At 46.2% G+C, this 14,271-nt stretch overlaps 1 protein-coding gene across 4 annotated transcripts in view; it reads right to left on the reverse strand.

Moving 5' to 3' along the window:
- Positions 1-8,964: 8,964 nt before the first annotated feature.
- Positions 8,965-14,271, reverse strand: part of LOC110510799 (dynamin-2) — a 58,191-nt gene continuing 52,884 nt past the window's right edge. For 2 of the 4 annotated variants that reach the window (XM_036948933.1, XM_036948929.1), the window contains exons 20-21: positions 13,964-14,215; positions 8,965-11,089 (exon numbers count right to left, since the gene is read on the reverse strand). In XM_036948933.1, the coding sequence (XP_036804828.1) occupies positions 11,023-11,089; positions 13,964-14,215 (319 nt within the window). In that variant the 3' untranslated portion in view covers positions 8,965-11,022. The remainder of the gene's footprint in view (positions 11,090-13,963; positions 14,216-14,271) is intronic. The other 2 variants (XM_036948931.1, XM_036948930.1) reach the window with 2 other exon arrangements.

The raw sequence follows: 14,271 nt of genomic DNA on the forward strand, positions 1-14,271 counted from the left end.
CATTACGCAAAGTGTGTTTTTGTAGTCAAAGGACATTAGGAGAGGTAATTGTTCATTCTGTCTGTCTGTCTGTCTGTCTAGTCCAGCAGTGAAGGCTCTGAAGGGCGTATGATGGTGGGCCGGCCTGGGGCCGCTGGGGGTCTTCTGTTATAGAGGAGGACAGAAGGAGGGAGAGAGAGGGAGGAAGGGAGGGAGAGAAGCAGGGAGGGAGAGAGAGAGAGGGAGGAAGGGAGGGAGAGAAGCAGGGAGGGAGAGGAGGGAGGGATGGAGGGAGAGGGGGGAGGGAGGGATGGAGAGAAGCAGGGAGGGAGAGAAGGGAAGGATGGAGGGAGAGGAGGGAGGGAGGGGGAGAGGGAGGAAGGGATGAGAGAAGCAGGGATGGAGAGAAGGGAGGGATGGAGGGAGAGGAGGGAGGGAGAGAGAGGGAGGGATGGAGAGAAGCAGGGAGGGAGAGGAGGGAGGAAGGGAGGGGTATGGAGAGAGGGAGGGAGGGATGGCGAGAAGCAGGGAGGGAGAGGATGGAGGGAATAATTTTGCACGACCAATTTTTCAGTTTTTGATTTGTTAAAAAAGTTTGAAATATCCAATAAATGTCGTTCCACTTCATGATTGTGTCCCACTTGTTGTTGATTCTTCACAAAAAAATACAGTTTTATATCTTTGTTTGAAGCCTGAAATGTGGCAAAAGGTCGCAAAGTTCAAGGGGGCCAAATACTTTCGCAAGGCACTGTAAATAAACTGCAGCTAGTTCTAAATACGGCAGCTAGAATCCTGACTAGAACCAAAACATGTGATCGTATTACTCCAGTGCTAGCCTCCCTACACTGGCTTCCTGTTAATGGCTGATTTCAAGGTTTTACTGCTAACCTACAAAGCATTACATGGACTTGCTCCTACCTATCTCTCTGATTTGGTCCTGTCGTACACACCTACGCGTACGCTACAATCACTAGATGCAATCACTTACTGTCCCTAGAATTTGTAAGCAAACAGCTAGAGGCAGGGCTTTTTCAAATAGAGGTACATCTTTATGGAATGGTCTGCGGAGCCATGTGACAGTCGCAGACTCAGTCTCAACCTCTAAATCTTTCTTTTCAGTAGGTCCAATGATTGAGTGTAGTCTGGCCCAGGGGTGCGAGGGTGAATGACAAGGCACTGGAGTGACGAATCACCCTTGCTGTCTCTGCCTAGCCAGCTCCTTAGTCTCTCTACTAGGATTCTCTGCCAAAGGGGATGAGTCACTGGCTTGCTAGTACTCTCCCAAGATATCCCTAGAAGGGGTGAATCACACCATGCAAGGCTATACTCAACCTGAGTGGGTTGAATCACTGACGTGATCTTCCTGTCTGGTTCTGCGCCCCCTCGGGCTCGTGCGGTGGAGGAGATCTTTGTGGGCGAGACACCACCTTGTCTCAGGGTAGTAAGTTGGTGGTCTATTGATATCCCTCTGGTGGTGTCGGGGCTGTGCCTTGGCAAAGTGGGCGGGGTTATATTCTGCCTGGTTGGCCCTGTCCGGGGGTATAGTCGGACAGGGCCACAGTGTCCCTCGACGACCCCCCCGTATCAGACTCCAGTATCTATGCTGCAATAGTCTATGTGGCGGGGGGAGTAGGGTCAGTCTGGTATATCTGGTATAATTATCCTGTTATATCTGGTATAATTCTTCTGTTATATCTGGTATAATTATCCTGTTATATCTGGTATAATTCTTCTGTTATATCTGGTATAATTCTCCTGTTATATCTGGTATAATTCTCCTGTTATATCTGGTATAATTATCCTGTTATATCTGGTATAATTCTCCTGTTATATCTGGTATAATTCTCCTGTTATATCTGGTATAATTCTCCTGTTATATCTGGTATAATTCTCCTGGTATATCTGGTATAATTCTCCTGCTGTTTGGGGTTTTAGGCTGGGTTTCTGTACAGCACTTTGTGACATCATCTGCTGATGTAAAAAGGGCTTTATAAATACCTTTCATAGATTGGTGTGTGTTTAGGTGCTCTGATTGTGTTTGTGTGTGTGTGTGTGTGTGTGTGTGTGTGTGTGTGTTTAGGTGCTCTGATGTATGTGTGCGTGTTTGCATGTGTGCTCTGATGTGCTCCAGTATGTATGTGTGTGTGTGTGTGTGTGTGTGTGTGTGTGTGTGTGTGTGTGTGTGTGTGTGTGTGTGAGTGAGTGAGTGAGTGAGTGAGTGAGTGAGTGAGTGAGTGAGTGAGAGTGAGTGAGGTGTCCACTCACGCTGTTGATCATGAGGTGCATGATGGTCTTGGGCATTAGATCCCTGATGGACTTGTTGACGATGCCAATGTAGGAATCCACTAGATTCCTTATGGTCTCAACCTGCCTCTCCAGCTGGGGATCCATAGAGAAGGATTCTGCTGGTCCTGTGTCTTCACTGTGTCCTCACAACCTGGGAGAGGGAGAGGGAGAGGGAGAGGGAGAGGGAGAGAGAGGGAGGATGAGAGAGAGAGAGAGAGAGGGAGGGAGGGAGAGAGAGAGAGAGAGAGAGAGAGAGAGAGAGAGAGAGACAGATGAGGGGAGAGAAAGAGAGAGATGAGGGGAGAGAAAGAGAGAGATGAGGGGAGAGAAAGAGAGGTGAGGGGAGAGAAAGAGAGGTGAGGGGAGAGAAAGAGAGGTGAGGGGAGAGAAAGAGAGATGAGGGGAGAGAAAGAGATGAGGGGAGAGAAAGAGAGAGAGATGAGGGGAGAGAAAGAGAGAGAGATGAGGGGAGAGAAAGAGAGAGATGAGGGGAGAGAAAGAGAGAGAGATGAGTGGAGAGAAAGAGAGATGAGGGAAGAGAGAGAGAGATGAGGGAAGAGAGAGAGAGATGAGGGGAGAGAAAGAGAGATGAGGGAAGAGAGAGAGATGAGGGAAGAGAGAGAGAGATGAGGGGAGAGAAAGAGAGATGAGGGAAGAGAGAGAGATGAGGGAAGAGAGAGATGAGGGGAGAGAAAGAGAGATGAGGGGAGAGAAAGAGATATGAGGGAAGAGAGAGATGAGGGGAGAGAAAGAGAGATGAGGGGAGAGAAAGAGATATGAGGGGAGAGGAAGAGAGAGAGATGAGGGGAGAGAAAGAGAGAGATGAGGGGAGAGAAAGAGAGATGAGGGGAGAGAAAGAGAGATGAGGGGAGAGAAAGAGAGAGAGATGAGGGAAGAGAGAGAGATGAGGGAAGAGAGAGAGAGATGAGGGGAGAGAAAGAGAGATGAGGGGAGAGAAAGAGAGATGAGGGAAGAGAGAGAGAGAGATGAGGGAAGAGAGAGAGAGATTAGGGGAGAGAAAGAGAGATGAGGGGAGAGAAAGAGAGATGAGGGGAGAGAAAGATAGATGAGAGAGAGAGAGATGAGAGATGAGGGGAGAGAAAGAGAGAGAGATGAGGGGAGAGAAAGAGAGATGACGGGAGAGAAAGAGAGAGATGAGGGGAGAGAAAGAGAGAGATGAGGGGAGAGAAAGAGAGAGATGAGGGGAGAGAAAGAGAGAGATGAGGGGAGAGAAAGAGAGATGAGGGGAGAGAAAGCGAGAGAGATTAGGGGAGAGAAAGAAAGAGAGAGATGAGGGGAGAGAAAGAGAGAGAGAGATGAGGGGAGAGAAAGAGAGATGAGGGAAGAGAGAGAGATGAGGGTAGAGAAAGAGAGATGAGGGAAGAGAGAGAGAGATGAGGGGAGAGAAAGAGAGATGAGGGGAGAGAAAGAGAGATGAGGGGAGAGAAAGAAAGAGAGATGAGGGGAGAGAAATAGAGAGAGATGAGGGGAGAGAAAGAGAGAGAGATGAGGGGAGAGAAAGAGAGAGAGATGAGAGGAGAGAAAGAGAGAGATGAGAGGAGAGAAAGAGAGATGAGGGGAGAGAAAGAGAGATGAGGGGAGAGAAAGAGAGAGAGATGAGGGAAGAGAGAGAGATGAGGGAAGAGAGAGAGAGATGAGGGGAGAGAGCGAGACAGGGAGAGAGCGAGAGAGATGAGGGAAGAGAGAGAGAGAGGGAGAGAGAGAGAGAGAGAGAGAGAGAGATGAGGGAAGAGAGACAGAGGGAGAGAGAGACAGAGATGAGGGAAGAGAGAGAGAGAGGGAGAGAGAGAGAGAGAGAGAGAGATGAGGGAAGAGAGAGAGACAGAGAGAGAGGGAGAGAGAGAGAGAGAGAGAGAGATTTTTTATTTATTTTATTTTATTTTACCTTTATTTAACCAGGTAGGCAAGTTGAGAACAAGTTCTCATTTACAATTGCGACCTGGCCAAGATAAAGCAAAGCAGTTCGACAGATACAACAACACAGAGTTACACATGGAGTAAAACAAACATACAGTCAATAATAAAGTATAAACAAGTCTATATACAATGTGAGCAAATGAGGTGAGAAGGGAGGTAAAGGCAAAAAAAGGCCTTGGTGGCAAGGTAAATACAATATAGCAAGTAAAACACTGGAATGGTAGTTTTGCAATGGAAGAATGTGCAAAGTAGAAATAAAAATAATGGGGTGCAAAGGAGCAAAATAAATAAATAAATTAAATACAGTTGGGAAAGAGGTAGTTGATAGGGCTAAATTATAGGTGGGCTATGTACAGGTGCAGTAATCTGTGAGCTGCTCTGACAGTTGGTGCTTAAAGCTAGTGAGGGAGATAAGTGTTTCCAGTTTCAGAGATTTTTGTAGTTCGTTCCAGTCATTGGCAGCAGAGAACTGGAAAGAGAGACGGCCAAAGAAAGAATTGGTTTTGGGGGTGACCAGAGAGATATACCTGCTGGAGCGTGTGCTACAGGTGGGAGATGCTATGGTGACCAGCGAGCTGAGATAAGGGGGGACTTTACCTAGCAGGGTCTTGTAGATGACATGGAGCCAGTGGGTTTGGCGACGAGTATGAAGCGAGGGCCAGCCAACGAGAGCGTACAGGTTGCAATGGTGGGTAGTATATGGGGCTTTGGTGACAAAACGGATTGCACTGTGATAGACTGCATCCAATTTGTTGAGTAGGGTATTGGAGGCTATTTTGTAAATGACATCGCCAAAGTCGGGGATTGGTAGGATGGTCAGTTTTACAAGGGTATGTTTGGCAGCATGAGTGAAGGATGCTTTGTTGCGAAATAGGAAGCCAATTCTAGATTTAACTTTGGATTGGAGATGTTTGATATGGGTCTGGAAGGAGAGTTTACAGTCTAACCAGACACCTAAGTATTTGTAGTTGTCCACGTATTCTAAGTCAGAGCCGTCCAGAGTAGTGATGTTGGACAGGCGGGTAGGTGCAGGTAGTGATCGGTTGAAGAGCATGCATTTAGTTTTACTTGTATTTAAGAGCAATTGGAGGCCACGGAAGGAGAGTTGTATGGCATTGAAGCTTGCCTGGAGGGTTGTTAACACAGTGTCCAAAGAAGGGCCGGAAGTATACAGAATGGTGTCGTCTGCGTAGAGGTGGATCAGAGACTCACCAGCAGCAAGAGTGACCTCATTGATGTATACAGAGAAGAGAGTCGGTCCAAGAATTGAACCCTGTGGCACCCCCATAGAGACTGCCAGAGGTCCGGACAACAGACCCTCAGATTTGACACACTGAACTCTATCAGAGAAGTAGTTGGTGAACCAGGCGAGGCAATCATTTGAGAAACCAAGGCTGTTGAGTCTGCCGATGAGGATGTGGTGATTGACAGAGTCGAAAGCCTTGGCCAGATCAATGAATACGGCTGCACAGTAATGTTTCTTATCGATGGCGGTTAAGATATCGTTTAGGACCTTGAGCGTGGCTGAGGTGCACCCATGACCAGCTCTGAAACCAGATTGCATAGCAGAGAAGGTATGGTGAGATTCAAAATGGTCGGTAATCTGTTTGTTGACTTGGCTTTCGAAGACCTTAGAAAGGCATGGTAGGATAGATATAGGTCTGTAGCAGTTTGGGTCAAGAGTGTCCCCCCCTTTGAAGAGGGGGATGACCGCAGCTGCTTTCCAATCTTTGGGAATCTCAGACGACACGAAAGAGAGGTTGAACAGGCTAGTAATAGGGGTGGCAACAATTTCGGCAGATAATTTTAGAAAGAAAGGGTCCAGATTGTCTAGCCCGGCTGATTTGTAGGGGTCCAGATTTTGCAGCTCTTTCAGAACATCAGCTGAATGGATTTGGGAGAAGGAGAAATGGGGAAGGCTTGGGCGAGTTGCTGTTGGGGGTGCAGTGCTGTTGACAGGGGTAGGAGTAGCCAGGTGGAAAGCATGGCCAGCAGTAGAAAAATGCTTATTGAAATGTTCAATTATGGTGGATTTATCAGTGGTGACAGTGTTTCCTATCTTCAGTGCAGTGGGCAGCTGGGAGGAGGTGTTCTTATTCTCCATGGACTTTACAGTGTCCCAGAACTTTTTGGAGTTAGTGTTGCAAAAAGCAAATTTCTGCTTGAAAAAGCTAGCCGTGGCTTTTCTAACTGCCTGTGTATAATGGTTTCTAGCTTCCCTGAACAGCTGCATATCACGGGGGCTGTTCGATGCTAATGCAGAACGCCATAGGACATTTTTGTGTTGATTAAGGGCAGTCAGGTCTGGGGAGAACCAAGGGCTATATCTGTTCCTGGTTCTAAATTTCTTGAATGGGGCATGTTTATTTAAGATGGTTAGGAAGGCATTTTTTAAAAATATCCAGGCATCCTCTACTGACGGGATGAGGTCAGGATACCCCGGCCAGGTCGATTAGAAAGGCCTGCTCGCTGAAGTGTTTCAGGGAGCGTTTTACAGTGATGAGAGGAGGTCGTTTGACCGCTGACCCATTACGGATGCAGGCAATGAGGCAGTGATCGCTGAGATCTTGGTTGAAGACAGCAGAGGTGTATTTAGAGGGGAAGTTGGTTAGGATGATATCTATGAGGGTGCCCGTGTTTAAGGCTTTGGGGAGGTACCTGGTAGGTTCATTGATAATTTGTGTGAGATTGAGGGCATCAAGTTTAGATTGTAGGATGGCTGGGGTGTTAAGCATGTTCCAGTTTAGGTCGCCTAGCAGCACGAGCTCTGAAGATAGATGGGGGGCAATCAGTTCACATATGGTGTCCAGAGCACAGCTGGGGGCAGAGGGTGGTCTATAGCAGGCGGCAACGGTGAGAGACTTGTTTTTAGAGAGGTGGATTTTTAAAAGTAGAAGTTCAAATTGTTTGGGTACAGACCTGGATAATAGGACAGAACTCTGCAGGCTATCTTTGCAGTAGATTGCAACACCGCCCCCTTTGGCAGTTCTATCTTGTCTGAAAATGTTGTAGTTTGGAATTAAAATGTCTGAATTTTTGGTGGTCTTCCTAAGCCAGGATTCAGACACAGCTAGAACATCCGGGTTGGCAGAGTGTGCTAAAGCAGTGAATAGAACAAACTTAGGGAGGAGGCTTCTAATGTTAACATGCATGAAACCAAGGCTATTACGGTTACAGAAGTCGTCAAAAGAGAGCGCCTGGGGAATAGGAGTGGAGCTAGGCACTGCAGGGCCTGGATTCACCTCTACATCGCCAGAGGAACATAGGAGGAGTAGAATAAGGGTGCGACTAAAAGCAATAAGAATTGGTCGTCTAGAACGTCTGGAACAGAGAGTAAAAGGAGGTTTCTGGGGGCGATAAAATAGCATCAAGGTATAATGTACAGACAAAGGTAAGGTAGGATGTGAATACAGTGGAGGTAAACCTAGGTATTGAGTGATGAAGAGAGAGATATTGTCTCTAGAAACATCATTGAAACCAGGAGATGTCATTGCATGTGTGGGTGGTGGAACTAATAGGTTGGATAAGGTATAGTGAGCAGGACTAGAGGCTCTACAGTGAAATAAGCCAATAAACACTAACCAGAACAGCAATGGACAAGACATATTGACATTAAGGAGAGGCATGCTTAGTCGAGTGATCAAAAGGGTCCAGTGAGTGGAGAGGTTGGTTTAGGGTCACGGCGATTTAGACAGCTAGCCAGGCCAACCGGTAGCAAGCTAGCATAGGATGGAGGTCTGTTGTTAGCCACCTCTTGCGTTCGGTCAGTAGATTAGTAGGGTTCCGTGTGGTAGAGGGGATTAATCCAAATCACACAACAACAACAAAAATAAGAACAATAGATATAGTTATAGAGGCCCGAGAAGAAAACATAATAATAAAAATAAATAAATTGTCCGATTGTCTATTCAGATAGCAGCCGGTAAGACAGCTAACGGTTAGCGGGCCGCAGATGGGCGTTCAGGTAACGTCGCGACAGAGGAGCCAGCCGGATCTCATTCAGGTAGATAACGTCGGCAGTCCGGTTGTGAAGGCCCGGTGGGGCTCCGCGTAGGCAGTGAAACGGGTCCGGATAGGTGACTGCAGCCCAGGAGTGAATGATGGAACTCAGGAGTGATTGACGGAGCTGGCTAGCACCGGAACAATCGATGTTTGCTCCGGAATCGACGAAAGCCGACTGTCACACGGATAGCAGCTAGCTAGCTGTGAGATCCGGGTATGAATGTCCAGAGAGCAGTTGAAATCCAGGGACATGGAGAGAAAAATTGGTCCGGTATGTTCCGTTCCGAGCTGCGCCGTACAAAACTGGCGATAGATTTTCGATAGATTTTCGAGCTAAAGGACAGCCGATGACCACAAACCGTGGTTAGCTTCTGGATTAGCTTCTGGATTAGCTTCTGGGCTAGCTCCTGGCTAGCTTCTGGCTAGTTTCTGGCCAGCCTCCTGGAGTTTCTGGCTAGCTTCCTGAAGGATTGCAGATCTGAGGTAAATAATACTTTTTTATAAATATAAATTGGTGAGGCTGGTTGCAGGAGAGTGTTTAGAAGATGAGTTGATGGAAAATAAAAATAAAATGTATATGAAAAAAGTTGTAAATATATATATATACAGGACACGACAAGACGAGGACAAAAGACGTCTGAACTGCTATGCGATCTTGGAGAAAAAAAGATGAGGGAAGAGAGAGAGAAAAGAAAGAATAGAGGGGGATGAACAGGAACAAAAAATACTTGGACAAAAAGACCAGCCACCACCTCAGTCCCTTTATCTCTTTATTATTCCATATCACATCTCTATCCACCTTCTTCACACTACGATTCATTCCTTTGTTAATGTATCATGTCATTCATCTGTTCATCCAATAGGAAAGCCACAGGTAAGAGGCACTTAGAAAAATAGAAAAAGTTGTTTAAAAAAAAAACAATACAAAGAGTCTGAAACGGCATTCTATTCCCTCTGTCTGGTTTCTGATTGGTCCATTCAGGAAGCAGGTCCATTTTGATTGGTCCATTCAGGAACCAGGTCCATTTTGAATGGTCCATTCAGGAAGCAGGTCTATTTTGAATGGTCTATTCAGGAAGCAGAGGCCAGATTGACAGCAAGCTACCATTTACAATAGACTGGGCTAAAAGCCGGGATTTCATTAAAGAAGCGATAAGCAAACAACACTCTCAACAGTGATCCTTTTAAAGGGAATTTCCAAGATGTTTGCAGAGATGTTGCATTTGCGGTAAACGCTGCGGATGTCATGAATGACCTTTTAAAAGTCAAGTGCAGTGAGCTTATCGACAACCCATCTTCGATTGAATCTCGGCCCTTGTCTACAACTATCTACTACTAACATCGATAACTGACGAGACACTAGGTATCTCTATTGACTACAGGGTTGGTGCCAATTCCATGTCAATTCCATGTCAATTCCATGTCAATTCAGAGAGAAAACCAAATTCCAAATGTTCCTCATTAAAGAGCATTGAAGAGAATTGGAACTTTCTGAATTGACTGAAATTGAAACGGAATGGACACCAACCCTGACTGGTTAGCACTGTTCTTTGAGTGAACTGTGAGGGCAGTTGAAGCTAACTATTTTCCATTGAAATCAATTCATTTTATAGCATAATTAGCATTTAATCAAAATGAATTTCAAAAAGCTGCGAGCGAGAAAGGACTATAATATTCCTGCATAGATATTGAAGTGCATATTGAAGATCAGATCTAAAAATACAAATGTACATATGATCCAGTAAGAAGGTTAGAAACATTTAAAACAGTATAAAGAACTAAGTATTTTGTTATTAATTATGGAGTGTATTTGTTATTTTAAATGGAATAATGCTTCCATGTGAAGACGTATTCTAGGTATTCACAAACATCTGTTACATATTTTAAACCTGTTTGATTTAAAATTCTGTCTGATCCACCGGTTTGAAGTTCATTAAAGTTAAGTTAGAGTTAAACAAAAACATGTAGGTTTCATTTTTCTCTCTCTCTCTCAATCCCTTTGAAAAGTTGAAGGTATTAAACATTGTAACAAAGCTATAAAAAAACTACGTGATCAAAAGTACATAGTGTTGATTAAATGAGAAAAAAACCCCATGACAATATGAATATTAAGAGGGAAGACATGAAATAACAATAACATGACAATATGAATATTAAGACATGAAAGAACAATAACATGACAATATGAATATTAAGAGAGAATACATGAAATAACAATAACATGACAATATGAATATTAAGACATGAAAGAACAATAACATGACAATATGAATATTAAGACATGAAAGAACAATAACATGACAATATGAATATTAAGACATGAAAGAACAATAACATGACAATATGAATATTAAGACATGAAAGAACAATAACATGACAATATGAATATTAAGACATGAAAGAACAATAACATGACAATATGAATATTAAGACATGAAAGAACAATAACATGACAATATGAATATTAAGACATGAAAGAACAATAACATGACAATATGAATATTAAGACATGAAAGAACAATAACATGACAATATGAATATTAAGACATGAAAGAACAATAACATGACAATATGAATATTAAGACATGAAAGAACAATAACATGACAATATGAATATTAAGACATGAAAGAACAATAACATGACAATATGAATATTAAGACATGAAAGACAGGCTTGAAACATGTTAGGGAATAAAACAACATTACGTAAAGTGTGTTTTTGTAGTCAAAGGACATTAGGAGAGGTAATTGTTCATTCATTCTGTCTGTCTGTCTGTCTGTCTGTCTGTCTGTCTGTCTGTCTGTCTGTCTGTCTGTCTAGTCCAGCAGTGAAGGCTCTGAAGGGCGTATGATGGTGGGCCGGCCTGGGGCCGCTGGGGGTCTTCTGTTATAGAGGAGGACAGAAGGAGGGAGAGAGAGGGAGGAAGGGAGGGAGAGAAGCAGGGAGGGAGAGGAGGGAGGGAGGGATGGAGAGAAGCAGGGAGGGAGAGAGAGGGAGGAAGGGATGGAGAGAAGCAGGGAGGGAGAGAAGGGAGGGATGGAGGGGGAGGGGGAGGGAGGGAGGAAGGAATGAGAGAAGCAGGGATGGAGAGAAGGGAGGGATGGAGGGAGAGGAGGGAGGGGGAGGGAGAGAGGGAGGGATGGAGAGAAGCAGGGAGGGAGAGGAGGGAGGGAGGGGTATGGAGAGAGGGAGGGAGGGATGGCGAGAAGCAGGGAGGGAGAGGAGGGAGGGAGGGGGATGGAGAGAGAGGGAGGGAGGGATGGAGAGAAGCAGGGAGGGAGAGGAGGGAGGGAGGGGGATGGAGAAAGAGGGAAGGTGGGATGGGGGAAGCAGGGAGGGAGGGAGGGAGGGAGAAAGAGGGAAGGTGGGATGGGGGAAGCAGGGAGGGATGGAGGGAAGGTGGAAGGAGGGAGGAGAGAAGAGAAAAACATATGTATCATTCCCACAACCCATGATACACGAAACCCCCCACAACTACCATAACCACTACCAACAAACCCCCCACCACCATCACTACCACAACCACTACCACCACAACCACCATACCCACCACAACCATCACTACCACCACAACCACTACCACCACTACCACCACAACAATCACTACCACCACAACCACTACAACCACTATCATCACTACCACCACAACCACTACAACCACTATCATCACCAACATTACTAGAGAAGAGAGAAGAGAAAAACATATGTATTATTCCCACAACCCCCCGTTACACGAAACCCCCCACAACTACCACAACCACTACCACCACTATCATCACTACCACCACAACCACTACCACCACTATCATCACCAACATCACTACCACAACCACTATCATCACTACCACCACAACCACTACCACCACTATCATCACCAACATCACTACCACAACCACTACCACCACTATCATCACTACCACCACAACCACTACCACCACTATCATCACCAACATCACTACCACAACCACTACCACCACTATCATCACTACCACCACAACCACTACCACCACTATCATCACCAACATCACTACCACAACCACTACCACCACTATCATCACTACCACCACAACCACTACCACCACTATCATCACCAACATCACTACCACAACCACTACCACCACTATCATCACTACCACCACAACCACTACCACCACTATCATCACCAACATCACTACCACAACCATTACCACCACAACCACCATACCCACCACAACCATCACTACCACCACAACCACTACCACCACTACCACAATCACTACCACCACAACCACTACAACCACTATCATCACTACCACCACAACCACTACAACCACTATCATCACCAACATCACTAACACAACCACTACCACCACTATCATCACCAACATCACTACCACCACAACCATCACTACCACCACAACCACTACCACCACTACCACCACAACAATCACTACCACCACAACCACTACAACCACTATCATCACTACCACCACAACCACTACAACCACTATCATCACCAACATCACTAACACAACCACTACCACCACTATCATCACCAACATCACTACCACAACCACTACCACCACTATCATCACTACCACCACAACCACTACCACCACTATCATCACCAACATCACTAACACAACCACTACAAGCACTATCATCACTACCACCACAACCACTACCACTACCAACATCACAACCACTACCACCATCACTACCACAACCATCACTACCACCACAACCACCAAACCCCCCACCACAACCACTACCATCACTACCACAACCATCACTACCACTACCACAACTACCATCACTACCACCACAACCACTAACACCCCCTCCACCACAACCACTATCACCACAACCACTACCATCACTACCACAACCATCACTACCACAACTACCATCACTATCACCACAACCACTATCATCACTACCACCACAACCCCTTCAACCACTACTACCACAACCCCTACAACCATCACTACCACAACCCCTACAACCATCACTACCACAACCACTACCACCACTATCACAACCACTACTACAACCACTACCACCACTATCACAACCACTACTACAACCACCACTACCACAACCACTACCATCACAACCACCACAACCACTATCACCACAAACGCTACTACAACCACAACCACTACCACTACCACTATCCCAATTCCCCACCACAACCACTACCACCAAAGCCCCCACCACAACTTCTAAACCACAACCACTACCACCACCACAACCACTACTACAACCACTACTACAACCACTACCACAACCACTACTACAACCACTACTACAACCACTACTACAACCACTACCACAACCACTACTACAACCACTACTACCACCACCACAACCACTACTACAACCACCACCACAACCACTACTACCACAACCCCTACAACCATCACTACCACAACCACTACTACAACCATCACTACTACAACCACTACTACAACCACTACCACAACCACTACTACAACTACTACTACCACTACTACAACCACTACTACAACCACTACCACCACCACAACCACTACCACAACCACTACTACAACCACTACCACCACCACAACCACTACTACAACCACTACCACCACCACAACCACTACCACCACCACAACCACCCCTCTGAATGTAACATCATTACTAATAAAAGTGACCTATTGTGACAGAGTAGACCGTTCTAGCAGTTCCAGCCTCCATTCCTCCAGAGGTAAGTGGGGTTGTGCACACTCGCCTGCCCAGGAGCAGAGCTCTTACCTGGGTATGCCGGGGGGCAGGGCTGGGGGTACCCTGGCTGGGCGAGATGGGATCAGGGGGACATTGACGACAGGGTCCGCTGCACTGTAGGTGTTGACTGGTGGGGGTCCGGGTCGAGAGGGGATGAGGGGCGCCCCGAAAGCTGGGTTTTGGGGACTGGAGGGAGGAGGGGCGGCGGTGGGGCCTCTTGCTGCCGGGGGGCGACTAGGAGGGGGGACAGCGGCCGGGGCTGGTCTGGCCTGAGGAGGGGGGCTGGGGGAGGGAAGAGGAGGGAGGGGAGAGAGATAGAGAAGGGCGAGATGGAGAGC

This window comes from Oncorhynchus mykiss, chromosome 17 (genome assembly GCF_013265735.2).
Source record: "Oncorhynchus mykiss isolate Arlee chromosome 17, USDA_OmykA_1.1, whole genome shotgun sequence".
Lineage (NCBI taxonomy): Eukaryota > Metazoa > Chordata > Actinopteri > Salmoniformes > Salmonidae > Oncorhynchus > Oncorhynchus mykiss.